The sequence below is a fragment of the Sus scrofa genome, chromosome 14 (assembly GCF_000003025.6).
Source record: "Sus scrofa isolate TJ Tabasco breed Duroc chromosome 14, Sscrofa11.1, whole genome shotgun sequence".
Lineage (NCBI taxonomy): Eukaryota > Metazoa > Chordata > Mammalia > Artiodactyla > Suidae > Sus > Sus scrofa.
In genome coordinates, this window is record NC_010456.5 from 72,511,144 (window position 1) to 72,538,241 (window position 27,098).

Here is a 27,098-nt window from a genome sequence, read left to right on the forward strand (position 1 = left end):
GCCCATTTGCATCCATCCCCGAGACCAGAGCTGTTTCACTCTAAAAATGGTGCCTGTTGTGTTTTGTTTGATCAATGAAGGCGTTTGCATCTTGGCCCATAGGGAAGTAAATATTTGCCCAGAGGGCCCAGTCTTGGTGAGAAAGAGGGTGGCAGGAAAACAGCCTTGACCTGGGGTTCTCAGAGGACCTCCCCTTCCTGCTGGCGAGCCCCTCCCCAGATGCAGCATGTAGCCCTGGACCAGTCTCGGGGCCCCTTGTGCTGTCCCTCCTTGTCTCCCAAGGATGTGCTGTGCTGGGTGCGGTATGGGGGCACCGCAGAGGTGTTTGGGATCAGGCAGTCAGTTCCTGTGCACCCACTGTGGACCTGGCATTGGGCCCAGAGGTGGGCGCAGCGTGCTTGACAGCTTGTGGCCAAGTCCCCCTGCTGGAGTGGGGTGCGGTGCTGGTGCTGAATTCAGAGACTGGGTCACTTCCTGAGGTTTGACCTCAGACAGGACCTTCTAGGCCTGTGGGCCTAGATCTCCCAAGGACTTGATATCCAAGCCCCATCTTCAGAGCCGATCCCATGGGTCTGGGGTGGGGCCCGGCACCTATAGTTTTCAAAGTTCCGGGTGATTCTAACATGTAGCTGGAGTAGAAGCCACCACTCATGGCGGCGTCTGTGAGGGAATTCTGATGGGGGTGGCCCGGTTTCCAAGCCAGCTTTCTCTCTAACTGAATCCTGAATGATTTGCTGAACCTTTTCCCAACCTCCCTGACAATCTGGACAGCCCCTCTGGGCTGGGGAAGGTGGCGTGCCATTTGGAAGAGGCTCACCGAGAGGGAGCTGGCCAGGACTGGGGGAGGGAAGGTGTGAGGAGGGGGGAGTTGATGGGGCCCAGGCTGGGCAAGGAAGGGCTGGTGGAGGTGTGTGGAGACCACCAGCCTAGGCATGTGGGCAAGTAAGGGGAGTGGCTGGGCTTCTGCAGAGGACCTGGATGTTTCTGGGAGGAAGCGGGTGGGAGCGGTCCATGGCTCTAAAATTTTGTTGTCCTATAGGTTATCTTTATAACATCCTTTCATCTACTCTAAAGTAGTTAACTTTGTAACTTGAAGTTTCTGTAGGACCAGACTTGAGGGTTTTTTTTGTTTGTTTGTTTCATTTTAGGGCCACACTCACAGCATGTAGAGGTTCCCAGGCTAGGGGACTGATCAGAGCTACAGCTGCTGGCCTACACCACAGCCACAACAACATCAGATCTGAGCCATGTCTGTGACCTGCATCACAGCTCACGGCAACGCTGGATCCTTAACCCACTGAGCGAGGCCAGGGATCAAACCCGCAACCTTATGGTTCCTTGTCGGATTTGTTTCCGCTGTACCACCATGGGAACTCCCAGACTTGAGTTTTTTGAATCAGGGATTCACACACTTAGGAGATGAGCTGTGAGAATTCCTCCCCACCCCCACCCTTACATTAGGGCTCCAGTTTGAGAACTGCTGATGTATAGATACCATGTTGGAAAGCTGGCCATGATCTGTTGAGTATCAGCTACCTGCAGTTCTGACCTGGAAGCAGAAGTAGTAGGGAAGCAGAGTTCCGGATAGCTGTGATAAACTTGCTTGAGGTCACAGTGAAGTGCTAGTGACCATTTAGTGGAAGGATGAGGACTGGACTTCTGACCTCTGATCAGTGAGCTCTGCGGTAGGTTGAATGGTGACTCCTCCACCAAAAAGATGTATTTATGTCCCAGAACCTGTGAATGTGGCCTTATTTGAAAAAGGGTCTTTGCAGATATAATTCAGTTCAGAATCTTTTTTTTTTTTTTCCTTTCAGTCCTTTGTCTTTTGAGGGCAGCACCCTCGGCATATGGAGGTTCCCAGGCTGGGGGTAGAATTGGAGCTGTAGCTGCTGGCCAGTGTCACAGCCACAGCAATGCCAGATCTGAGCCTCATCTGCAACCTACACCACAGTTCATGGCAACATTGGATCCTTAACCCACCGAACAAGGCCAGGGATTGAGCCCACGTCTCGTGGATACTAGTGGGTTCATTAACCACTGAGCCATGACGGGAACTCCCAGTTCAGAATCTTGAGATGAAATCATCCTGGATCACCTGAGCATGCCTTAAATTGAACGACAAGTATCCTTATAAGAGAAAGGCAGAGGGAGCTTTGAGACAGAAGAGAAGACACATGCTTGGAGGGGAAGGCCATGTGAATGCATAGGCAGACAAAGAATGCCTGGAGCCACCAGAAGCTGGAAGAGGCACGGGAGGATTTTCCCCTGGAGCCTCTGGAGGGAGCATGGCCCTGAGACACCTTGGTTTCAGACTTCTGGCCTCCAGGATTTCGAGAGAACACATCTGTTCTTTTAAGTCACCCAGTTTGTGGTAATTTGTTAGAGTGGTCCAGAAAAACCCATGCAAGCCCCTCCAGGTTACCTCACTAGGGAGGGGTCCAATGGAGTAGGGTCCTGAAAATTACTTTCTCTCCTGCTGGATCGCTGTAAAGACCTCGGAAGAGAAGGGGTGGGGCGGAGAAGAGGAGGTCACCCCATAGTCCTGCCCCTCTGGTGGCCACGCCCCTCCTGCCCCCACCCCTCCGGTGGCCCTGCCCCACGGAGGTCCCGCCCCCTTCCCAGCCCTCGCCGCCCACAGAGGTCAAAGGCTGTGTTGACTCTACCACTGGATTCTCCAGGGCTTTGCGTGTGCAAGGAAAGCCGGATAGAGGTTAAAACATGGGAGGGGAATGCAAGTTAGCTCTCAGAAAGGACTTACAGATTCTGAAAATAGTTAAATAGAAACTGCTTGCCACGAGGAGTTGTTAAAACATCTGCGATTCCTTTACAATCGGTAAGAACAGGAGTGTCACCCATCACTCGGGGCCGTTAGGATGTGGATGGAGTTCCAGTTAGGCTGAGCTTCAAAAGGCCATGGAGGGCATCTGGAGCAGCAAACCTTTTGTGACCGGACCACCAGAGCAAGTGCTTTCTGGTTCTAGTACCTGGAAGTCAGTGGGACACCCACCACAGTTCAGAAGGGACAGTGGGCACTACTCTGTGATTTCACCCCAGTGGCATCCTCTCCAGCTGGGATTGTTGTGTCCCCGCCATAAACGAGCCTGCTGCTGCACTTGGGGATAGAGGCCTGACATGTGACTTAGACTGGCCTTTTCTGCAGAGCCAGAAAGAACTCAGGCCGTGGGAACTCAGGTGCATGCCTCTGGCTTGGTTCTGTTCAGCCTTTGACAGAGCACTGTTTGCCTGGCCCTGTGCTGGGGCAGGGGACAGCTGAGCCAGCCTCACGCCTGTCCCTTGAGAATCTGGCACTCATTGAGTCCCAGCAGTGTGCTCAAGACAGCTGCAGACATTCTGTGATGGGGTGGGGTGGGCCAGTGGCTCCTGGGAGGCTCCAGTGGAGAAGCTTAGTCAGCAGTGGAGACTTGGGCTCTGGGCTCCCACAGGGGCAGCAGCAGCAGCAGCCACTGATTCTTTCCATCCTCAAGGTGGGAGTCGGGGGGCGGGGTGGGCGGCGGACTCAGGATCAGAGTAGAAATAAGATGAGGATGAGAGTTGTTCAGAGACCTATAGTCCTGAGACAGGAGTGGGCCCTGTTTGTTTCCGTCTTCCTTCTCCCCTGTGGTCTCCTTTGGTGCTCCCTTCACTTAGAATTAAACTTGCCCCTTTGCAGTTAGAAAATCCCCCCCAGGAGAGTCCCCATTATGTCTCAGGAGGTTAAGAACCCGATATTGCTGTGGCTGTGGCATAGGCCAGCAGCTGCCACTCTGATTCAGCCCCTAGCCTGGGAACTCCCATGTGTCACCAGTTCGGCTGTAAAATCCCCCCAGGATGCCTTCTGTCTAGTCTGGTTATACCTTCTGCTTCTTCTTCTTCTGTCTTTTCATTTTTTAATTTTCAATTTTTTTCTTTCACTTGTATGGAGATATAATTGACATACAACTTTGTATATGTTTGAGGCATCCTGCAGAGTGTTTAACTTACATCATGAAATGATTATCACAATAAGTTTCATGAACACCCATCATCTCATATAGATATAAAATTGAAGAAATAGGAAAATTTTTTCTTGTGATGAGAACTCTTAGGATTTACTCTAAGTACTTTCATATATAACATACGGCAGTGTTAATTATATTTATCACATAGTACATTATATCTCTAGCGTTAAGTTATAACTAGACTCTTGTCTTTTTAGAGCTAACAATGAGCCCTTTCTATGTGCTGGATTGAATCATTTCCTAGACATTCTCTTCTTTAATCCTCCAGCAACCCTAGGAGGCAGTACTGTTATTGCCCCATTTTGCGCTGAGGTAAAGAGAGGCTTAGAGAGGTTAGGGAACTTTCAAGAAAATGCAAAGCTTCGTGCTCTCTCTTCTGGCTGACTTCTCTGTCCCAAGTGGTCGTCATTGGGAGGAGGCGACCTTTAAGGGAAGTGGGCTGTTTGGGGATGGGGTGTTTGTTCATTGGTTCGGTTTTTTAGTCACTCATCTAACATTTCCTAAGCACACAGGGGCCCTCCGATTCTCCCTGAGGTGCTGGTAAAGGAGCAAGGGCCCTGGTGCAGGGACCAGCTTCCCAGGGCAGGGGCCTGGAGCTCCCCCAGGGAGGTGGGCTGACTCCCATACTCTGTGGGAAGGGCAGGAACAGACCAGAAGTGACACAAGTCACCTGGGCTAGGTCCCCGGCACGTTCTCTGGAGCTGCAGAGAGGCAGAAATGGAGCCTGCATCACTGTCCTTCAGAAATAGGTTTTATTTTATTTATTTTTTTTCTTTTATGAGAGGATATGCCAGGGCGTGAGAACTCTTTGTTCCTGATGAGCGAGGGCAGATTGCAGTGGAGAGAGCACTGACCTGGGAGTCTGGAGACCTGAGTCCCAGCTGCCGACCGAAGGCTAACCTGCTGCGTGACCTTGTGGGAATGACAGCCTCTCTCTGAACCTCAGATTCCCATCTGCAAAGTAAGGTGATAGGGCCAGAATGGCATCCATATGCTTAGTCCTGGTGGTCCAGAAGGTGATTTTAGGTGGATCCTGGGGGAACATTTGAAAGTGTAATATATGTGCATTAGGCGTAATATGTATTGAAGAGAATAATTAGTACCACAGACCTATGATTTCATAGATGCTGATTAGGTTAGGTCAGGACCATATTTATTTTAGCAAAAGCCAGTCAACTCAAAGAAAAATAGTGGCAGCTCCTGGTCAGGTGTAGGCACTTAATAGTCTTTGTAGAGGCTGAGGTTTTTTGTTTTTTTCTTTTTAGGGCTGTACCCGCAGCGTATGGAAGTTCCCAGACTATAGATCGAATCAGAGCTGCAGCTGCTGACTTAAGCCACAGCCACGCAGGATCCAAGCCACGTCTGCAACCTACATCACAGCTCACTGCAATGCCAGATCCTTAACCCAGTGCATGAGGCCAGGGATTGAACCCGTGTCCTTGTGGATACTAGTCGGATTCATTGCCACTGAGCCACAGTGGGAACTTCTAGCTTGCTGACTTTTAAAGAAAGGAGACTCCTTATGTGTTAACAGCACCCACACTTCACAAAGGAGTTTCCTCATCTCACAGGGTCCTTTGAGGGACCATTAGGCAGATGTTAACATTCCTGTTTAACAGCAGAGGCACCGCCCCTCAGAGAGGAAAGGGGTGTGTCCAAAGCCACAGAGCTGCTGAGTGGGATGGGGTGCGGGGAGAGGGCTGCAGCTGGCACATGCTCTTTGCTGGTCCCACCAGCCCAGCCTCAGGCAGGCCTTTCCCTCCTCCCACAGCTGGTGCAGTCAGCGCCCGCTGTCACCATATCGTTGGCTTGTTGTGTGCATCTTCTCTCATCCTCATTTCCTTAAAGCAGAGGATGGGATTGAAGATTAAAGGGACAGGTAGATCAGTGCCTTCCCCCAAGCCTCTCCCCTGTGCGCAGGGAGAAGTGCTGTTTTCTAGTAGGCGCGCCGGACGGATAATAGGTATGTTCCTGTAACAGCCTGTATTTAGCCCCAGATGGCAGTTAGTGAAACATCTGGTGAGGGCATTAATTCCAGGTCAGAGAAGCTGCCTGCCCTGAGCCTCTGGTGAGCTGGCCCCTGGCTGTGGCCATTGAAACTGCCCAGGCCAAAGGGAGACAGACTGTGAACAGATCTCCTCTCGGGAGAAATGGAACTTGGATCTTGCTTGCTTCTTCAACGTTTTTATTGTTTTAGAAAAAAAAAAAAACATTAAAAAAAAAAATGAAGGAATGATGCAACGAATACCTATATGCCACTAACCAGAATCAACAATTGTAACACTTGGTTCCGTCAGAGTAAGTTGCAGGTGTCATGACAAGCCACCCCAAATATCCCAGGATGCATCTCCCTAAAAAAAAAAAAAAAAAAGTGTCCTTGTCTATAACCACAACACTGTTATCATACCTAATAAATTATCAAGTGTATGTTAAGATTTCTTCAGTTGTCCCTAAGATGTTTCTCACAGGGCAGAACAAAATAAATCGGTCAGGACGCAGCATTGCAGTTTGTTCCCAGTGCATCTGAAACAGGAGGGGTGGCCTCTGAGGCCCTGAATATTCTGGAGTCCCCAGGAAGATGGTCACATGTTACTTGTCCGCATTTGCCTGACCCACCAAGACCTCCTGGGGCCTTGTCCTCTTGCTGCTTAGGGAAATTCGGAAATTGGAGAGGGAGAGGCTTGCTGGGTCTGCATATCCTGTGGAGCTGCCTGCCTGCCTGCCCACCCTGCACCAGCCTTCTTCCCATTGGAAGAAGATCTGCTCAGTGGCTGGAAGCCAGACCCGGGACTCCCGAAGTGCCCACCCTTGATCACCAATTGCACATGCTGGGCTCCATGCCAGGCACTGGAGGGGGATGCCCTAAAGAACTGCAAGACCCAGGGCCAGCTGCCCAGAGTCTGCTTGGAGACACCCAACATGCCTGGTGTTATCTGATCATAGATGCTCTGTTTGCAGACAACCAGTGTGTAGGGATGTGTGGGGCAGAGTCTCTTGATTTCTTGTCTTGGATGCTTGGAGTGTGGTTGGGGCAAGGCCAGGAGAGCCCGCTTCTCTTGTGCAAGATGGAGAGCATCAAATTGGTAGTGCCTGGTCAAACTGCAACAGGGGAAATGAACTTAAACAGTTTTTTTTTTTTTTTTTTTTTTTTTTTTTTTTTTTTTTTTTTTGCTTTCTAGGGCTGCAGCAGCAGCATATGGAGGTTCCCAGGCTAGGGGTCCATTCGGAGCTACAGCTGCCAGCCTACACCACAGCCACAGCAACGCTGGATCCTTAACCCACTGAGCGAGGCCAGGGATTGAACCCTCAACTTCATGGTTACTAGTTGAATTCGTTTCCGCTGTGCCACGATGGAAACTCCTAAGAACAATTTTTTAAACCTACAGAGAAGTTGAAAGAAAAGTTCAGAAAATACCTGTATACCTTTGAGTTACCAACCGTTCACATCTTGTTTTACTGTCTCTTTCTCTTATCTCTCTTCCTCCAAGCCCTGCTCTCTCAATAAATGCAACTTTTTTTTTTTTTTTTTTTTTTTTTTTTGCCAACCCAGCTGAAAGGAAGCTGCAGCCGTGTGACCTCACCTTTCCATACCCCAACATCCAGCTTTCTAAAAAGGGTGTTCTCCCGCATGCTGCCCTTGTGCATTGGAAAACAAATCACCATTAAATAGACCATCTATTACACAGTCCTTATCTCGATTTCCCCAGTTGTTCCCCAGATGTCCTTTGTGGTGGATGTTTTACCTAATCAAGGTCCACACGTTTTGTTGCCTTGGCTTTGACATGTCGCTTTCATCTCCCCCAGCCTAGGCGATCCTCCCTGCTTTTGATTCCTTTGAAGCCTCCAGGCCGTTGATCTGCAGAACATCAGCATCCCGGATTTGCTTCATGCTTTCCTCGTAATTAGGTTTAGGCTGCACATTTCTTGCTCGAGCGCTGCACAGGGGATGTGGTGGAAGGTATGGGACCACATTAGGAGGCATGTAATGCCCAGCTGCCCTGCTTCTGGCCCTGCCAAGTTTAACCACCAGCCCTCTGTTTTTATTTATTTATTTATTTGCTTATTGGCCACACCCACAGCATGCGGAAGTTCCCAGGCCAGGGACTGAATCAACACCACAGCAGCAATCTGAGTCACAGCAGTGACAATGCCAGATCTTTAACTGCTAGGGCACCAGGAAACTCCTATTACTGTTATTTCTTAATGAGTTAATGAATATTTAAAATACGTTGGATTTGAGAGTCCGACTAGTATCCAGAGGATGCAGGTTTGAACCCTGGCCTCACTCAGTTGTCAGGGATCCAGCGTTGCTGTGAGCTATTGTATAGGTCATAGACAAGGTTCAGATCCTGAGTTGCTGTGGTGTAGGCCCGCAGCTGTAGCTCTGATTCGACCCCTAGCCTGGGAATTTCCATATGCCTTGGTGCGACCCTAGACACAAAAACCAAAAAACAACAAAAAAAATTCTGTTTTGAAAGTTCTCTTGTGGCACAGTGGGTTAAGGATCCAGCGTTGCCTCAGCTGTGGTGCAGGCTGCAACTGTGGCATGGGCTTGATCCCTGGCCTGGAAACTTCCGTATGCCACGGGATGTCCAGAAAAATAAATAAATTATTCCTGTTTTAATTTCTTACATAATAAATGATTGATATAATCTTGAAAAATAAAAGTTCTGGGGTCCTCAAGATTTTCTAAGAGTGCTGACCTGCTGTCCCCGTGGCACCTTCATGGGCATCTGAAAGCCTTTGTCTATTTCAGAAATTTTTGCTTGTCCATTACTTACATCAAATGGACTCAGTTCAGGCTCACCTCCTCCAGGAAGCCTTTCTGGATCTTGCCGGTCTTGCCTGTGGTTTAGCATCTCCTCCTCTGAAGCTTTGCGTGCTCAATTACCTTTACCCCAGAGTTTCCTGACTCTGCTGTGTTTGTTGGTGTAGAGAGCAGTCTTATCAGACTGAGCTTCTTGAGGGCAGGAATTCCATGGTCTTACCTTTTTATTCCCAGTGCCTAGTATATACTAAGTGCTTACTAAATATATGTAGAATCCGTGAGTGCTACCTTGGAATTCAGAGTAAGGACTCCCTTTCCTTCAATTTATCCTTGGAGCAAAGTGCCTCTAAAGGGGAAATGCTTTCTGGCATCTGATTTGAGATTTGAAGTGTCAGGGCTATAGCAGTTCTGCAACTTTACTGGGGAAAAGAAGTAACATTTATGGAGCAGCTGCTGGATGGCACGAACTCGTGCCTGATTTCTTATAGGGGCACTGTGGTTCATTAGGCCACTGTGAACTTGTTTGGGCTCTAACCACTATCCTTATGGCTTCTGTGGGGAGAGTGTGGTCTGGGAGCTAAGCTGAACTTCCTCTGAGCTTCTGGGACTAACACACTTACATCATATGTTCAGAGTGTGAAGTGGTTGGGGTGAAATGTGTTATGTATGTTGCTGGGTCCTGCCACCATGCCCTGCATGCAGTAGGTAGTAAATACCTGGAGCGGTCTGTTCAGTGGGCATAGTTAGCACTGTAACTATCAGTACCAGTGAGGGCCAGGAGTTGCTGCTGTGGCACAATGGGATTGGCAGTGTCTTTGGAGCATTGGGGTGTAGGTTCCATTCCCAGCCCGGCACAGTGGGTTAAGGATCCGGCATTGCCGCAGCTGCGATTTAGGTTGCAGTTGAAGGTCAGATCTGATACTTGGTCTGGGAACTCTATATGCCATGGGGCTAAAAAAAAAATATATATATATATATATATATATATATATATATATATAAAATCTCAGTAATATCAGTGCTAGTGAGGGCTTCCTGTTGGTGATTTCATAGGTGATCATAAATGGAGAGCGATCTCCAGAGAGATCTCGATACCTAAGGTGATTCAGGAAGGCTTCCTGGTGGAGGAAGGCTTTGAGCAGAGCTTTGGAAGATGGGTATTAGCCCCTTTCAGCTTTGTTAATTTCCAAAAAATGGTTGGCCTCCTTCCCACGGCTGCTGTGGGAGGCAGTGCTGGAGGTGTGTGCCTTGATCCAGCTGGGGTGGGAAAGGCATCTCTGGGTCCCTGTAGGGCCTTTCTCATGCAGGAATGTAACATCTTCTGGCCTGGTAGGAAAGCAGGGCAGACCCTGGGAGGAGGACTCAGTCAAGGGGAAGACTTTGAACCACCTGTGGTCTGCCAATGGCCGGAGTTCTGACAAGGGCTGTCTGGTAGTAAGTTTCCATGGATTCCTGGAGCAGAGAAGGGACTGATTCTGGCTTTGTGGCTAAGCACCTCCCTTTAGAGCAGGGAAATTGAGGGCCAGAGTGGGGACGGGACAGAGCTGGGATTAAAGTTCAGGGCTCCTCTCTTATCCCCCTTCCCTTCCCCCTCAGTGCTCCTTCATGTATATAATGCTGCCTCCTTTTCCCTTTTGCCCTTTGACCTCTTTGGAGTCATGAACCCTTGGAGTGGGGGCAATTTGTATTCTTGAAGGCCCTTTAAGTGTCATGCCAGGCACTGACACTTGTGGTCTGATTTCCTCCTTTGTCTTCCAACCTTAGTTCAGGGGCAAAGGGCTCTGTTCACATGTGGGATTCTGTGCAAAGAATGAACCAAGTGATGGTTCGTGTGTGTGTGTATGTGTGTGTGTATAAATCTGATATTTTTCTTAGTATAAAACTACATCTGGCATTAAAAACAAGAACATAGGGAGTTCCTGATGTGGCTCAGCAGCTTACAAACCCAACTACTATCCATGAGGATGCGGGTTTAATCACTGGCCTCACTCATTGGATTAAGGATCCGGTGTTGTTGTGGCTGTGGTGTAGGTCGAAGGCGAGGCTCGGATCCCACATTGCTGTCTGTGGGGTAGCAGCTGCAGCTCTGATTCAGCTCCTAGGCTGGGAACTTCCATATGCTGCAGGTGTGGCCCTAAAAAAGCATAAAACACAAATATAAAACAAACCCAAGAAACATAAAGCAATAAGCCCTATCATTGACAAAATTGTGTAGACAGCTCTTACTTTATATCTGCCCAACTCAGGTGTCCTGGCGGTGAGGCTTCACTGCCCTCTTCACCTGCTACTGGAATGCCTTTCATCTCCCCACCCCTCCTATGCCCACTCCCCCACTGCTTGCTCCATTCTGGGCAGCTCCCTCCTTTCTTGTGGCTTCTTCTCTCAGTAACCTAGAGGGTCAGGGAGAGTTGAGGTCATGGAGGACCCTCCCTCCTCGCCCCCATTCCCTGAAATTCCTCTTGAGCCCGCTTTGGGTCCCGCAGTGGTAACTCCTATGCGGTCCCAGGGAAGAACGGGGCATGCCTGGCCCAGATCCTGGTGGGCAGATTGCAGATGAGGCTCAGATCTTGCGTTGCTGTGGCTGTGGGGTAGGCTGGCAGCTGTAGCTTTGATTCGACCCCTAGCCTGGGAACTGCCATGTGCCGTAAGTGCGGCCCTAAAAAGCCTAAATAAATAAATAAATAATAATAATAAAAAAGGAGACAGGCTTACAGAATTGGCAAGGAGGCTCTGTGCTAGACAGAGCTGCAGCTGCCGGCCTCCACCACAGCCACAGCAATTCAGGATCTGGGCCACGTCTACAACCTACACCACAGCTCATGGCAATACCAGATTGCCGACCCACTGAGCAAGGCCAGGGATCCAGTCCACATCCTCGTGGATACTAGTCGGATTTGTTACTGCTGAGCCGAGACAGGAACCCCTGTGTCTCCTTTGAAAGGGTCTGAGGGAAGAGAGGACCTAGATCACCTTACCGATTCTTGTCAGCAGCTCTGGGGTCGGGGGGAGACTTAGCCAACCAGGCCAGGGGAAGAAGGGAGGGGAGACCAGCGGTGGTTTGGCACAGCGTGTCCGCCTGAGTGTACCCCAGCAGGAAGCCGAGATCTGGGAAGATAATCAGACGCCATGGAAGTACAGCCCTGGGAAGCGGGTTCTGACTCCTTTGATCCAGACATGTGGAAAGAAGGCGGGGGTCCAGGGAAGGAAGGAAAAAGAGACCAGGGAGAAGAGTGTGTGGGGTGGAGGTGCTGTGCTTTTGACCCTCCTTTGCCCCTTGGCTGTTTCTGTGGTTTTCAGCTTCACCAGATAAGTCATCTTATCTTGGAGAGCTCTGTTCTGGAATCGGTTCCAGAGTTTCTTCCTTTGGCTTATAGGTATCTGAAGCAGTATCATTTCTCAGATTCATTCCTCCAGCAGAACTATTGGCCCGTCCCTGTGCTGATGGAGTGTCCAGTGGTGGGAAGTCAAATTCCTGTGCCTCCTGCAAGGCTCCAGTGGGCCTCCTCCAATTTCCCAGGAGGAAGTGACTGTTCCGTCTCTTGTCTCAGAATATCCTCACTTATTGTTTGTTACACCACCTTTGCCTCTGAGCACTTCCCAGAGAGATGCTGGGCTCTGGCAGCGCTTATCCCCAGTGTGTTGTATGTTTGTGCTGGTTCTTGATTAGAAATTCCACTCTGGGAGTTGCCATCATGACTTAGTGGAAACGAATCTGACTAGCATCCATGAGGACGCGGGTTCGATACCTGGCCCCACTCAGTGAGTTAAGAATCCAGCATTGCTGTGGCTGTGGTGTAGGCCAGCAGCCATATGAGAACCTCCATATGCCTCGGGTGTGGCCCTAAAGAGACAAAGAAAGAAATTCCACTCCAGCTCAGCTGGTCGAGTAGCTAGGGCTTGCAAACCCCCGAGCCTAGCTCTTTCACAGCCAGGAATGTGCTGTGTGCATATGGGAGTTTTTTATTAATATTTTTTTAAGCTATAGGAATGTGGAAGATCAGCTAGCGAGAGAGAAAGTGACGAGGCAAACCTGTAAAAAAACTTCTCAACACAGAGAACAGGGAATGTGTGGGAATCTTTTAAATCATGTTTTTGTAACTACTGGTGACAGGAGGGGTAGCAAAGCAGACTGGTGTGTCCACTTTGCTTCTCAGAGAGATTTGTTCTCGAAAGGCTGTGTTTCCCACCCTGGGCTTAGCTGGCGGATCAGCCTGGTAAAGCCTTCTGGAAGTGTCTCCCCAGATCTGCTGAGACAGCCATGGAAACTCTTGAGGGAGGTGGCGAGCACTGTTATTTGGGAGGTTATAATAAAGACGACCTAAATAAAAAAGGAATAAACCACGCTTGTGGGCAGGAACGTCTCAGTTCTCCCAGATGGGATCTGTAGATGCAATGCGGTTCCAGTCAAACCTCAGCAGGTGTTTTCATGGAACTTGAGAAGATGATTCTAAAATGTATACATGGAGTTCCCGTTGTGGCGCAGTGGAAACGAATCCGACTAGGAACCATGAGGTGGCGGGTTCAATCCCTGGCCTCGCTCAGTGGGTTAAGGATCTGGCGTTGCCGTGAGCTGTGGTGTAGGTCACAGATGGGGCTGGGATCTGGCATTGCTGTCGCTCTGGCATGGGCCAGCAGCTACAGCTCTAATTAGACCCCTAGCCTGGGAACCTCCATATGCCACGGGTGCGGCCCTAAAAAGACAAAAGACAAAAAAAAAAAAAGAAAAAAGTATACATAAGAGTCAAGGATCTCCAGGACATTTCCAAGGAAGAAAGGCAGGAGGGATGTGGCCTAGCAGATGCCATGGTGTTATAAAATTGTAATCACTAGGAGTTCCTGTCGAGGCTCAGCAGTTAATGAACCTGACTAGTATCCATGAGGACACAGGTTCGATCCCTGGCCTCTCTCAGTGGGTTAAGGACCTGGCGTTGCCGTGAGCTGTGGTGTAGGTCACAGATGCGGCTTGGATCCTGAGTTCCTGTGTCTGTGGTGTAGGCTGGCAGCTGCAGCTCTAATTCAACCTCTAGGTTGGGAACTGCCATGTGCCATAAATGTGGCCCTAAAAAGACAAAAACAAACAAACAAAAAAGATAAAAAACAAAAACAAGACTGTAGTCACTACAATAGGGAGGTTTCTTTAGGGACAGATTGATGGACGGAAGAGATAGGGAGCCAGAAATAGACCTAGGCATGTATGGAACCTTAGTGTATGACAGAGGGGATCATAGCACATCAGGGGGCACAGGAGGCATGGTTAATAAATGGTGCTTATTACACTCCAGACGAAAGCAGCCTGTCAGAGAATGTCATGGACCAAGGATTGCAGTTAACCAAGATCTCTGCATTGATGTCCAGTTTTTTTGTTTTGTTTTGTTTTTGTTTTATTTTTCTTTCTCAGGCCACACCTGTGGCATACGGAAGTTCCCAGGCTAGGGGTCAAATCAGAGCTGCAGCCTCCAGCCTATGCCACAGCCACAGCAACGTCAGATCTGAGCCACATCTGCAACCTTCACTATAGCTTGTGGCAATGCCAGACCCTTTAACCCACTGAGCGAGGCCAGGGATTGAACCCACATCCTTATGGATACTAGTCAGATTTTTAACCTGTTGAGCTACCACAGGAACTCCTGATGTCCATTTTTAAAAAATTGGACATTGGACATCAGGGGTCAAGGCAGGGTCAAGGCAGTGTCAAAGTACCAGTGACAAAGCAAAGTATCAGTGACAAAGACGAAGGACTGGCTTTGTTTTTTGTTTTGTTTTTGTTGTTGTTGTTGCTGCTGGTAGGAGACAGTCTCTGCTGCTTCTTCCAGGGCTTGCTTTGCTTCTTCCAGGGCTTGGGAGGAACCCCATTCCTCAGGCACAGGCTACCTGGAGTTAGTGCCCTGGGGCCCCAGAGCTTAGAATACAGCCCTGTAGTCCTGGAGGTGGGTCTGGCACCCTCCTTGGAGACAGAATGGGCCCTTATCCGATTGGGTTGGGGGCACTGGATCCGATCTGGATCTGTCCTGCTTTCCTTAGGGGGGCAAGCAATGAGAGGACTCGAATGGAGCTCTCTGGGGAAAGTGGGAGAAGAGATTGTTCTCTCCTGAATGATGTCTGTGAAAACGTGACCAGAACTTCCTCTACCTCCTTTCCCAAGGTAGAGACCACCCTTGTTAAAAAGTTAAGTGGCAGGATGATTAGGGCACTTGACTTTTGAATAACGCTGGTCTCTGTCTTCAGAAAGGAGCAAGGCAAGAGTGGTGAGAGGCCGCATCCACATCTTTCAAGCCAGAAACTCAGGAAAGTGCTTTGTTTGGGCCACACAGCGTGCTGGAGCCTTGAGTGCCCTATGAGATGTTCCAGAGTGATGCTGTTCTTGGGGCTCCAGGAAACTCTGGCTCTTCCAGGAAGCCCATCCTGATTTTCTGACCTTCCCTTTCCCCCTCAGTTGCTTGAATTCCCAGAGCCCTCCCCAGGGATTGCAGCATGCTTCCTATAGGCCTGAGGTTCTTCCCTTTTTTTGTGCCAGGGACATTAGAGGTTAACAAAAGTAGTGGTTGGCTTTTTTCCCTCCAGCCCCACTTCAGAGACCCCTGAATCCCACCCATCAGGCCATAAACATCATTTCTAGCCTCACAATCTCCCCTCCCCGAGACTTAGCCTATGTCATCTTGTGACCTGTTGGTCTCAGAGCCTGGCACGTAGTAGGTTCCTGGCATATGCCTTTGGGGGTTAAAATAGGCTTGCAGGTCCTGTCTAAGACCTGCCCCAGCTGGAGGGTGAGCCAGCCGGCACCAGTGACCAGATGCTTCCTGAAGGAGGAGGCGCAGGTGCTGGGATGCCTCACCAGGCCCCCTGCTTCCCAGCAGCTGCGTGAAGCTGGACCTCAGCCTGTGGAGGAGGAAGCCAGCTCCAGGCCTCAGGGCTCAGAGGGGACTTTCAGGCCTGGGTTCACAATGGACAACAGGCTTCCATGCAGCCTGTTGAAGATGCCACATGCTTTGCATGTGGGCCACTAGCAGCATGTCCTTTCCCTCTTTGGCCCCTGATGGGCAGAGCCATGTGCCCCTCACCCCCAGCCATGTTTAGCCAGTGCTGTCCTGATTGACAAATGGGCCATTCGCTTCCTGCACTGGAGCTGGGGTGGCTGGCCACCTGAGGAGAGGCTATACTTAGCAGAGAAGAGAAGATGGGGTTGCACACTAGCATTGACAGTTAATTTTATACTCGTATGGAAACGTAAACGGATGTCATTGGAGATGTAAATATCATTTGGATATCTTGAAGTTCCTGGGAAGGGTTATGCTAGCCTCTCCCCATGCCTCCTCCCTCTGGGACCCTTGACTGAGGAGCCCAGCTCAGCAGGCACTAGGTGCAGATCTGCCTCGGATGCTGCCTGCCTGCCAGCTGCTCTAGGGGCTGGGATGGCAGCCCTCCCGGCCAGACCAGGAGAGACAGCCAGTGATGGCTGGGTACACAGTGGTGATGGAGTCCAGGGTTCAGGGTCAGTGTTTGCCATAGTAGCTTTCCTATGGCTTAGTGGTCTGGAGATGTTGCAAGGCTGACTAGCAAGGAAAAGGTGATCTTTTGTAATAGGAGGGAGATGAGACCAAAGGAAGTTTTGTTTCCCCCAGCAAGGCTGCTCTGCAGCAGGTCCCGGGGTCCGGGGAGCTCATAAAAATGGAAACCACCGACTGCCTTTATAAAGAGGGCTGGGGTCAGTTTTGGTGTTTTGGAGATGGTTTCCAAAGTAGGATATCTTCACCCAGAAGCATAGCCTCGGACGGGAATGAGGGAGGGGTGCTGGGAAAATGTCAGGATTTGTGTCCATCCAGTCCAGGAAGAGTTTTTTTTTTTTTTTTTTTTTAACAACAGGAAACATACAACTCTCAAAAGAAGCATATGGAATCAATTCTGAAACTATTAAGATAGTATCTTGTTGGTCCAGTGACATCCAGAGAATGACCCTTTCCACCAAAATAGAAGGTCAAACTTCAGCTCAAACCTCAGCTCATCACCCCCAAGAACACTGCGTCCTTGCACATTGACTGCACTCCCTGCCTGGGCTCTGAAGATGTCACTTCTGTGTGGGGCTCTTCTTTAATCATCACCCCCAACTCTGGGTGGAAGGTTCTCTGGGCTCTGTGTCTGGTTCAGGGTTAGGGCTGAGAGTGTGATTCCTTGTAAGAAGTGCAATAATTTGAAAGGAGGGATTTGGCTCTTTAAAGCTGCCTGCCCTTGTTCTCAGAGAACCCGCAGGGCTTAGGCCGGCCTTGAACAATGATTTCACCGTGTTCTGGGTTTTTTGAAGCATGTACAGATGAAATAGCTCTGGTTAATCTCTCTCTATCAAAGGTAGATTTTATTTCCTGTGGTCACCATTTTCCCATAGAGAGCTCTGTTTTTGTGTTTGTGTCCCCTGCTTTATAAATTTAAAAGTGTGTTTACCCAAGTGGGTCATTTTGATGATATCATTTCTCTCACAGCTTTCCTGATATGGCCAGCTTGTTAATAAGTGACTCATGGCCGAGTTTGTCAGTGCCTTTAGCACATCTTGGCCCGTGTGTGTTGGGAAGGCATTCATTTTGGACTGGGGAAGTGGGTCTCGGTAATCCCAGATTATCCTTTCAAACCAAGGGGAATGGCACTTTGCTGTGAAATACAGCAGCGCCCCGAACCCTTGGGACATGGCTTCCCGGCGATGCCGTTAGCTGGTGTCTCTAAGTAAGCGTGGTCTCTTTGACTTTTGGCATCCGGCCACTTGTCAAAGCTTAAGGGAAGCAGCCGCTTCCCTTTACCCAGAACAGTCTTGGCGCTCTTTAGAAGGCAGTCAAGGGATCTCCTTGGGGGCACGTTACAGCCTATTTAAGGCCAAGGGCAAACAGGAGTAACTGGAGGATCTGGCTCCTCCGTGTTCCGGATGTTGACTTTACGCTCATGGCATATCTTGCCAGCTTCTCATCTGTATTATCCCTCATTTCCTTTACTCAGACTTTTGCTGACAGCACTGCAGCTTCCGGTTACTCTCCCACACGGCCTCCAGCTCCATGGAGAAGCCCAGTGTATCTGATGATTTGTCCCTGCTCTTGGCAATGTGTGGCCCGGGAAGTCAGAATGCTTGGACAGACAGGATGCTGGGTAGACAGTGCCGGACTCAAACCCAAGGGGGTTTATTGGGAAGCCCAGCATACATCCATTCAACAGACATTGATTGGAAAGGCCTGTGGTATTTGCTAAATGTTAGGAATGTTCTGGGGATGCCTGAAACAGTTGAAAACATCCCTCCCAGGGAGTTCCCGCTATGTTATGGTGGGTTAAGAATCTGACTCTAGTGGCTCTTGTTGTTGTGGAGGTGCGAGTTCAATCCCCAGCCTGGGAACTTCCGTAGGCCGCGAGTGTGGCCATTAAGAAAAGAAAAGAAAAGAAAAATCCCTCCTAACATGGAGCTTATGTTCTGGTGGGGAACAGTTAAAAAATAAAAGACAAAAAATATGTTAGATACTGGCAAGTGCAAAGGAAAAACATCAAAGAGGAAAATGGGATCAGGAATTTGGGGGAAAGGGACTTTTCTGCCTTTTTGTTGTTGTTGTTTCTAGGGCCACTCCTGCAGCATATGGAGGTTCCCAGGCTACGGGTCTAATCGGAGCAATAGCCGCTGGCCTACACCAGAGCCACAGCAATGTGGGATCTGAGCCGCGTCTGAGACCTACACAGCAGCTCACGGCAATGCCGGATCCTTAACCTACTGAGCAAGGCCAGGGATCGAACCCGCAACCTCGTGGTTCCTAGTCAGATTCGTTAACTGCTGGGCCACGACGGGAACTCCTGGGACTTTTCTGCTTTTAAATAATGATGCTATAGGCCTCACTGAGCAGGTGACCACTGAGCAAAGAAAGGAAGGAGGTGAGGGGTGAGCCATTGAGCTACATGGAGATCAGGAGGAAGAGCATTCCGGGTGGTGGGCACAGCCTGTGCAAAGGCCCTGGGGTGGCAGACTTCGTGTGTTCAGCCAGTGGTGAGGAGTCCAGGCCAGTTAGAGCTGAGTGAGGAATTAGGGGGAGTGAGAAATGAGCTCAGGCAGGCTGTGTAGGCTGGGCTAGGGTGGTGGTTTTTACTCTCAGAGGGCACAGAGAACCAGCCTGCCCTGATTAGGTTTTGTGTGGTTACTCTGGTGTGGAGAATGGGCTGAAGGGTGCCAGTGAGGACTACTGTTGTCGGGTCCCAGGGTGATGTGGCAGTGCAGCCCCAGACTCCCCTGAGGGTTTTTGGGGTGGTGTCAGCTGATAAAGCTTCCTGAAGTTTTTTTTTTTTTTTTTTTTTTTTTCTTTTCTTTTTAGGGCTGCACCCTTGGCATATGGAGGTTCCCAGGCTAGGGGTTGAATTGGAGCTGCAGCCGCCAGCCTACACCATAGCCACAGCCACGCCAGATCCGAGTTGCATCTGCAACCTATACTACAGCTCACGGTAATGCCAGATCCTTAACCCACTGAGTGGGACCAGGGGTGAAACCCATATCCTCATGGATACTAGTCAGCTCTTAACTTGCCGAGCCACAATGGGAACTCCCTCCATTTACTGTGAGCTTTTTCAGGCTGAGAGCAAAAAGGGATCCACAAGGGCTTTCTTGCCTAGTTTCTCCTGAAGGGTGTTACCGTGGTCACCTTCCCAGGGTTAGGAAGATTGATGATGAGGAATTCAACTTCCACATCCCCTCAAAATCCCTCCTGCTCCAAATTGCAGCCTCCCTGAAGGTCATCCTGAAGATCATTTCCATGTTTGTGGGGCTGAGTGGCACGTCTCTTTGAGCAGTTCTCAAATTTCCCTTGGTGACTTGCCTGTGTGACATGCATCCTAGGGGCCCTGGGCTTTCAGGCTCATAGTGTTTCCACTTACCTCATTCTCACTGAAGCCTTGCAGAAACCTGAGGAATGAGCAGGGCAGAGACGCTTGCCTTCATACCCACTTTTCAGATGAGAACACAGACTCGTGTAGTCCAGGGCTTGCCCACAGCCCAGGCGTAGCAGGTGGCAGAGCTGGGACTCGAACCCAGGTTCTCTGAGCCTCTAGCCAATAGCACTTCCCCTGACTCACCAGTACTTTCCTCTAAAGCAGCATTTCCAAGTAGAGTGTGTTTTAGTTTGTTAGGCCGCCATAGTGAAGTGCCAAAAACTGGGTGCCTGAAATGGCAGAGGTTTTAAAAATCTTTTTAGGGCCACACTTGCAGCGTATGGAAGTTTCTGGGCTAGCAGTTGAATCAGAGCTGCCACTGAGGCCTATGCCGCAGCCACAGCCTTGCTGGATCCGAGCCGCATCTGTGGCCTATGCTGCAGCTCACAGCAACACCAGATACTTACCCCACTGAGCAAGGCCAGGTATCGAACTTGCATCCTCACAAACACTATGTTGGGTTCTTAACCCACTGAGCCACCACAGGACCTCTGAATAGCAGAGCTTTACAATCTCACAGTTCTGGAGGCTTCAAGTCCAAGATTAAGGTGTGGGCAGAGTTGGTTTCTCTGAGGCCACTTTGGGTTTGTCGATGGCTGTCTTCTCCCTGGGTCGTCACGTGATCTCTGTGTGCATCTGTGTCCTAAGCTCCTCTTCTTATAAGGAAAACATTCATATTGGATCGAGGCCTAGTTGTGTGACCTCATTTTAACTTAATTATCTCGTTGCCAAGTACCGTCCCGTTGTGAGGTACTGAGGTTAGGACTTAAGCACATGAACTTGAGGGGAACAGGGTTCAACCATAGCAGGTTTCATCACGTCGGGTCATCTAAGGTGAGCCCTTCCAGTGACAGGCCCCATAAGCCCACAGATGAACCCTTTGTAAAAGAAACAAGAAGAATCAAGCAACTGCCATCCCCCCTCCTCTCTCACTTCCTGCTTCCTGCTTTCTTTTTTTTTTTTTTTTTTTTTTCTGTTTCTTTTTAGGGCTGTATCCACAGCATATGGAAGTTCCCAGGCTAGGGGTCAAATCAGAGCTACAGCTGCCAGCCACAGCCACAGCAATGAGGGATCCAAGCTGCGTCTGTGACCTGCCCCACAGCTCCTGGCAACGCCAGATCCCTGACACACTGATCGAGGCCAGGGTTGGAAGTCGAGTCCCCATGGATACTGGGCAGGTTCGTTTCTGCTGCGCCACAATGGGAACGCCACTCACCCCTTGATTTCTTGCTGCAGCTGATTGGGGGCCTGGTCCTGTCCGTGGGCATCTATGCAGAGGTCGAGAGGCAGAAATACAAAACCCTGGAAAGTGCCTTTCTGGCCCCAGCCATCATCCTCATCCTCCTGGGCGTCATCATGTTCATTGTGTCCTTCGTCGGCGTGCTGGCTTCCCTCCGAGACAACCTGTGCCTTCTCCAAGCGGTGAGTTGGCCCCACACACCCTCAGCCGGTGCAAGTGGAGGGGGCTGGTCCTCGAGCCCCCAGGAGAGCTGTGGAGAACGCCCCTGGGCCCTGGGGCATCCCAGCCACTGCCCATGCCTCAAACCAGCTCTACCTGAGAGTTTCCTGCTGGGTCAGCCTGAGTGCCCCACCACCTCCACGTCTGCATATAAAGGCTGATTTGAATACTGTTATTCTTACTTACACCGTGTGTTGGTTTGGCCCATCAGTTGAAAGGGGGAGAAGGCACACTCAAATGACAGCAAGTAAAACCTGGGAAAGTTGGGAGTTCCATCATGGTGCAGTGGAAAGGAATCCGACTAGCACCCATGAAGACATGGGTTTGATCCCTGGCCTCACTCAGTGGGTTAAGGATCTAGTGTTGCGTGAGCTGTGATGCAGGTAGCAGACGTGGCCTGGCTCCCGCACTGCTGTGGCTGTGGTGTAGGCTGGTAGCCACAACTCTGATTTGAACTTCCATATGCCACGGGTGCTTCTATATGCCCACTAAAAAGCAAAAAAAAAAAAAAAAAAAGAAAAAACAAAACCCAAAACAAAACAACAAAAAACCAGAAAAGTTTGTGGTGAGTCATTAGCTCATGCAACCAGCAAGCGCACACTGGGTCCAGGGCTTTAGATAGTGTCCTTGGGCTGTCTCTCTTCCACCTCCCAGCTGGATGTCTAGTGCCGTCCGCAGGCTCTCTTGGCGATGGTCGCCAGCAGCCTCAGGCCAACAGTCCTTATAGTTCTTGATCCCCCGGCATCTTTCCTGGTAACTCTGGCCAAAGTCCTAGGATGCTGATGGGCGTGCTTGGCCAAGTGATTGCCCTGGGGTCAGGGGTGAGGTCATCCCCGCCTGCCCCCCTTGCTGTGGGCCGAGGAGTGGCTCCCCAGAGTAAGGGGTGCCAGCTGGGAGATCTGTTCACTGCGCACCCACGTGTCTGTTCCTCCTCATTGTCCCCCTGACGTGGGAAGCCCCTAAAATTTCCTATGGGCGGCATCTTGGTGCTGCCTGAGGCTGGGCAATGATGACGTCAGTTTGGACAATGGCTGTTTCTATGATGAAGGGGGAGGTTGTATCTTCTAAGCCTCAGACATCCCCTCACCCACCACGGGGGGCTGGGAAGCCTTTTGTCCCCTGGGACAAACCTCCCTAACAATCTGGCTGGGACAGCTGAGTCACTCTTCCTGACCACGGGTTCCAACGACGGGCTTTCTCGGGAATGTCTGTCTACATCCTGCGTCCTTACAGGAAGTCCAGGCAAAAGGCCCAGGAGCCGATAGGAGCCCCGATAAAGATGATTCTCCTTATTGAGCTTGACCTTGGAGCAGATGGCACTCCGCTTCCCCCGCTTGGCGAATCTCTGAATTTTGTTTTCCAGTTTATGTACATCCTTGGTCTCTGCCTCATAATCGAGCTCATTGGTGGCGTGGTGGCCTTGATCTTCCGGAACCAGGTGTGTCTCATTTAGCAGCTGTGCGTATGCTGGAAACCCCCTATGTGTGCCCTGGGCTGCCAGCTGGGGATGCAGCAGAGAGAAGGGCAGATAATCTGTGCGGAGTGTCCCATGGCTTGGGGAGATGGGCACTGAGCAGGTAAACCTGAGAACAAGGAAACAGAAGAGGCTGTAGTGCCTGGGGTGGAGGTGGGGAGGGCGCTGATGAAAAGGAACCAACCAGCCAAGGCTCAGAGGGAACAGAGGCCCAGGAAGTTGGAAGGGCTGCTGGGGCAGATCACATAGGGCCTTGGAATTTTCTAAAGGCAGTTGGAAGCCTTTGGAGAGTTTTACGCTGGGAAGTGATGTGATCTGATTCACGTTGTTGCTGAGTGGAGTGCAGATAGCAGGGAGACCAGCTGTGGGTGAGCCTAAACCACAGGCCTGTCTTCCTCCTGTTTTATGAGCCCAAGGAGGGGGGCAGGGGAGGGAAGGTTCCCATCGTGTTGATGGAGTCAGGGAGGCACAGAGAGGTTAAGATGCCCTCCTAAGAGCACACAGCAAGATGGAGGCAGCTCAGGGATGCCTTTCAATCCAGTCCTTTTTTTTTTTTTGTCTTTTTGTCTTTTTGCCATTTCTTGGGCCACTCCTGCAGCATATGGAGGTTCCCAGGCTAGGGGTCGAATCGGAGCTGTAGCCACCAGCCTACGCCAGAGTGACAGCAAAGCGGGATCTGAGCCGCATCTGCAACCTACACCACAGCTTACGGCAACACCAGATCCTGAACCCACTGAGCAAGGCCAGGGATCGAACCCACAACCTCATGGTTCCTAGTTGGATTCGTTAACCACTGAGCCACGACGGGAATTCCTCATTCCAGTCTTTTTTCAGTTCTCCCTCTACCACCAGCTTTATTGAGGAATAACTGACAAATAAAATTTTAATATATATATTTTTTGTTTTTATTTTTTCCATTATAGCTGGTTTACAGTGTTCAGTCAATTTTCTACAGTGCGGCAAAGAGACCCAGTCAACACACATATATACATTCTTTTTCTCACATTATCCTCCACCATGCTCCATCATAAGTGACTAGATATAGTTCCCAGTGTTATACAGCAAGATCTCATTGCTTATCCATTTCAAAGGCAATGGGTTGCATCTCTTAACCCCGAATTCCTAGTCCCTCCACTCCCTCCCTCTCCCCCTTGGCAACCACAAGCTGTTCTCCAATCCATGAGTTTAACCCCAAATTCCTAGTCCCTCTGCTCCCTCCCTCTCCCCCTTGGCAACCACAAGTCTGTTCTCCAATCCATGAGTTTAACCCCAAATTCCTAGTCCCTCTGCTCCCTCCCTCTCCCCCTTGGCAACCACAAGTCTATTCTCCAATCCATGAGTTTCTTTTCTGTAGAAAGTTTCATTTGTGCTGTATATCAGATTTCAGATTTAAGTGATATCATATGGTATTTGTCTTTCTTTTTCTGACTTTACTTAGTATGAGAGTCTCTAGTCCATCCATGTTGCTGCAAATGGCATTATTTTGTTCTTTTTAATGGCTGAGTAGTATTCCATTGTGTATGTATACCAAATTGTAGTATATTTAAACTGTACAACTGTGATGATTCGTTATGTGTATACATTGTGAAAGAACTACTACAATCAGGGAGTTCTGTTGTGGCGCAGCAGAAACAAATCCAACTAGTAACCATGAGGTTGCAGGTTCAATCCCTGACCTTGCTCAGTAGGTTAAAGATCTGGCATTGCTGTGAGCTGTGGTGTAGTTTGCAGACATGGCTCAGATCTGGCATTGCTGTGGCTGTAGCATAGGCCAGCAGCTGTAGCTCCGATTAGACCCCTAGGCTGGGAACTTCCATAGGCCACATGTGTAGCCCTAAGAAGAAGAAAAAAAAAAAAAAGAGTTACCACAATCAAGTAAACTAATATCTGTCACCTTAAATAGTTACCTTTGTGTGTGTGTGTGTGTGTGTGTGTGTGTGAGAATCTTAAGATCTCGTCTCTTAGCAAATTTAAAATATATAATACAGTCTTATTAACTATAGTCAGCGTGCTGTACCTTAGATCCTCAGAACCTGCTCATCTTATAAGTGGAAGTTTGTATCATTGACCAGCATCTCCCTGTTTCCCCCACCTCCGTCCCCTGGCAACCACTTTTCTACTCTCTGATTCTATGAGTATGATTTTTTTTTTTAAGATTCCATATTTAAGTGACACCATACAGCGTGTATCTTTCTCTGCTTATTTCACTTAGCATAACACTCTCGAGGTTCACTCATGCTATTTCCTTCTTTTTATGGCTGAATAACACTCCATCATAGATATATATATATATGCACATACACAAAGGTGCCTTTATATAGATCTCACATCGTTATCCATTCATTTGGCATCAGACCCCTCAGGTTTTTTCCATATCTTGGCAATTGTGAATAATGCCTCAGTGAACATGAGGGTTCTTTTCATGGCAGATAGCTCTTTGAGATAGTGATTTCGTTTCACCCACAGGTGGGATGGCTGGATCATAATGGTAGTTCTATTTTTAAAATTTTGAGGAATTATCATATTTTTTCCATAATGGTTGTATCAGTTTTCATTCCCATCAGCAGTGTACATACATTCCCTTTTCTCCTCCACAGCGTTTATCTCTTGTTTTTTGATAATAGACATTCTAACAGGTGTGAAGGAATAGCTCATTTTGGTTTGTAGTTCCCTGATGTTTAGTGATGTTGAACATCTTTTCACATTCCTGTTGGAAGAGTTTGAGAAGAATTGGTTCTAATGCTCTTTTAAATATTTGGTAGAATTCACCAGTGAAGCCGTCTGACTTTGGACTTTTCTTTATTCGTCTTTTTTTTTTTTTTTTTAAGCCTGCACCTGTGGCATATGGAAGTTCCCAGGCTAGGGGGCAAATTGGAGCTCTAGCCACCAGGCTACACCACAGCTCACAGCAATGCCGGATCCTTAACCCGCTGAGCGAGGCCAGGGATCCAGTCTTCGTCCTCCTGGTTACTCATCATGTTCGCTTCTGCTGAGCCATGATGGTCTTTTGATTACTGATTTAATCTCCTTACTCATTACTGGGGATTAATTCAGACTTTCTGTTTCTTCATGGTTCACTCTTGGTAGGTTGTACATTTCTAGGAATTTATCCATTTCTTTTAGGTTATCCAGTTTGTTGGTGTGTGATTGTTCATAGTCACCTCTTAGGACCCTTGTAATTCTATGATACCAGTTGTAATGTCTCCTCTTTCATTTTTGGTTTTATTTATTTGAGTCTTCTTAGTCTAATGAAAGGTTTGTCAATTTGTTTATCTTTTTCAAAAAAACCAGTTCTTAATATTTTTGGTTGATCTTTTCTCTTGGCTTCCTAATATCTATTTCATTTATTTCTACTCTAAAATTTATTTCCTTGGAGTTCCCGTCGTGGCGCAGTGGTTAACAAATCCACTAGGACCATGAGGTTTTGGGTTTGGTCCCTGGCCTTGCTCAGTGGGTTAAGGATCCAGCGTTGCTGTGGCTGTGGTGTAGGCGGTGGCTACGGCTCCGATTTGATCCTTAGCCTGGGAACCTCCTTATGCCGCAGAAGTGGCCCTAGAAAAAAGGCAAAAAGACAAAAAATAAATTAATTAATTAAATAAAATTTATTTCCTTTCTTCTGCTAATTTTGGGCTTTGTTCTTTTTCTCATTTCTTGAGATGTAAAGTTAGTTTATTTAAGGTCTTTCTTTTTTTATTAACATAGATGTTTATTCCTATAAACTTCCCTCTTAGAGCTGCTTTTGTTACATCTCATAGGTTTTGGTATGCTGTGTTTCCATTTTCTTTCATCTCAAGATTTTTTTTTTCATTTCCCTTTGATTTCTTCTTTGACCCATTGGTTGTCTTTCCAATCTAGCCTTGTTATCTGTTCCTGCCTTTTCCTCTTTGCTACCTTTCAGACCATCTTCTCTGGGCTGGCAGATTCAGGGTCTTGGTTCACTTTTCAGCAGCCTTGAGGGCAGAGAGATGTTTATTCCACTTGCCCATGGGGATGCTTTTCTGTGCAGCAGGCAGGGGCTCCAGTCAGCCCATAGCTTTCCAGAGTTATGGGTTAATGATTTCTTGACCAGAGCCCAGGTCCAGGCCGTGGTCCGCAGCATCAGTGTTTTAATAAACAATTCCCTAAGTGAATAGCAATTCTGGTGTCCAGGGTGCTTTCACAAAGATGGGATGAGGAATTCCCTGGTGGTACAGCAGGTTAAGGATCTGGCATTGTCACTGCTGTGGCTCTGGTTATTGCCGTGGCGCATGTTTGGACCCTGGCCCGGAAACTAATGCATGCCACAGGTGCAGCCAAAAAAAAAAAAAAAAAAAAAAACCAAAACCAAAAACAAAAAAACAAGATGACTTATTTTTCAGTATCTGGTAGGTCAACAGGGGTCATGATACACCTTTCCAGGGAGAGAACTGAGCCAAGACAAAACCCTCTAGAGTCTCCTAGTCCTCACAGTTGAGGATGCCCTGA

General features: G+C 48.9%; 1 protein-coding gene across 3 annotated transcripts in view; it reads left to right on the forward strand.

Annotated features, from left to right (window-relative positions):
* TSPAN15 (tetraspanin 15) overlaps positions 1-27,098 on the forward strand; it is a 53,796-nt gene that overhangs the window by 9,855 nt on the left and 16,843 nt on the right. For 2 of the 3 annotated variants that reach the window (XM_021072332.1, XM_021072331.1), the window contains exons 2-3: positions 20,938-21,123; positions 22,524-22,598. In XM_021072332.1, coding sequence (XP_020927991.1) covers positions 20,938-21,123; positions 22,524-22,598 — 261 coding nt within the window. The remainder of the gene's footprint in view (positions 1-20,937; positions 21,124-22,523; positions 22,599-27,098) is intronic. The other variant, XM_021072333.1, reaches the window with a different exon arrangement.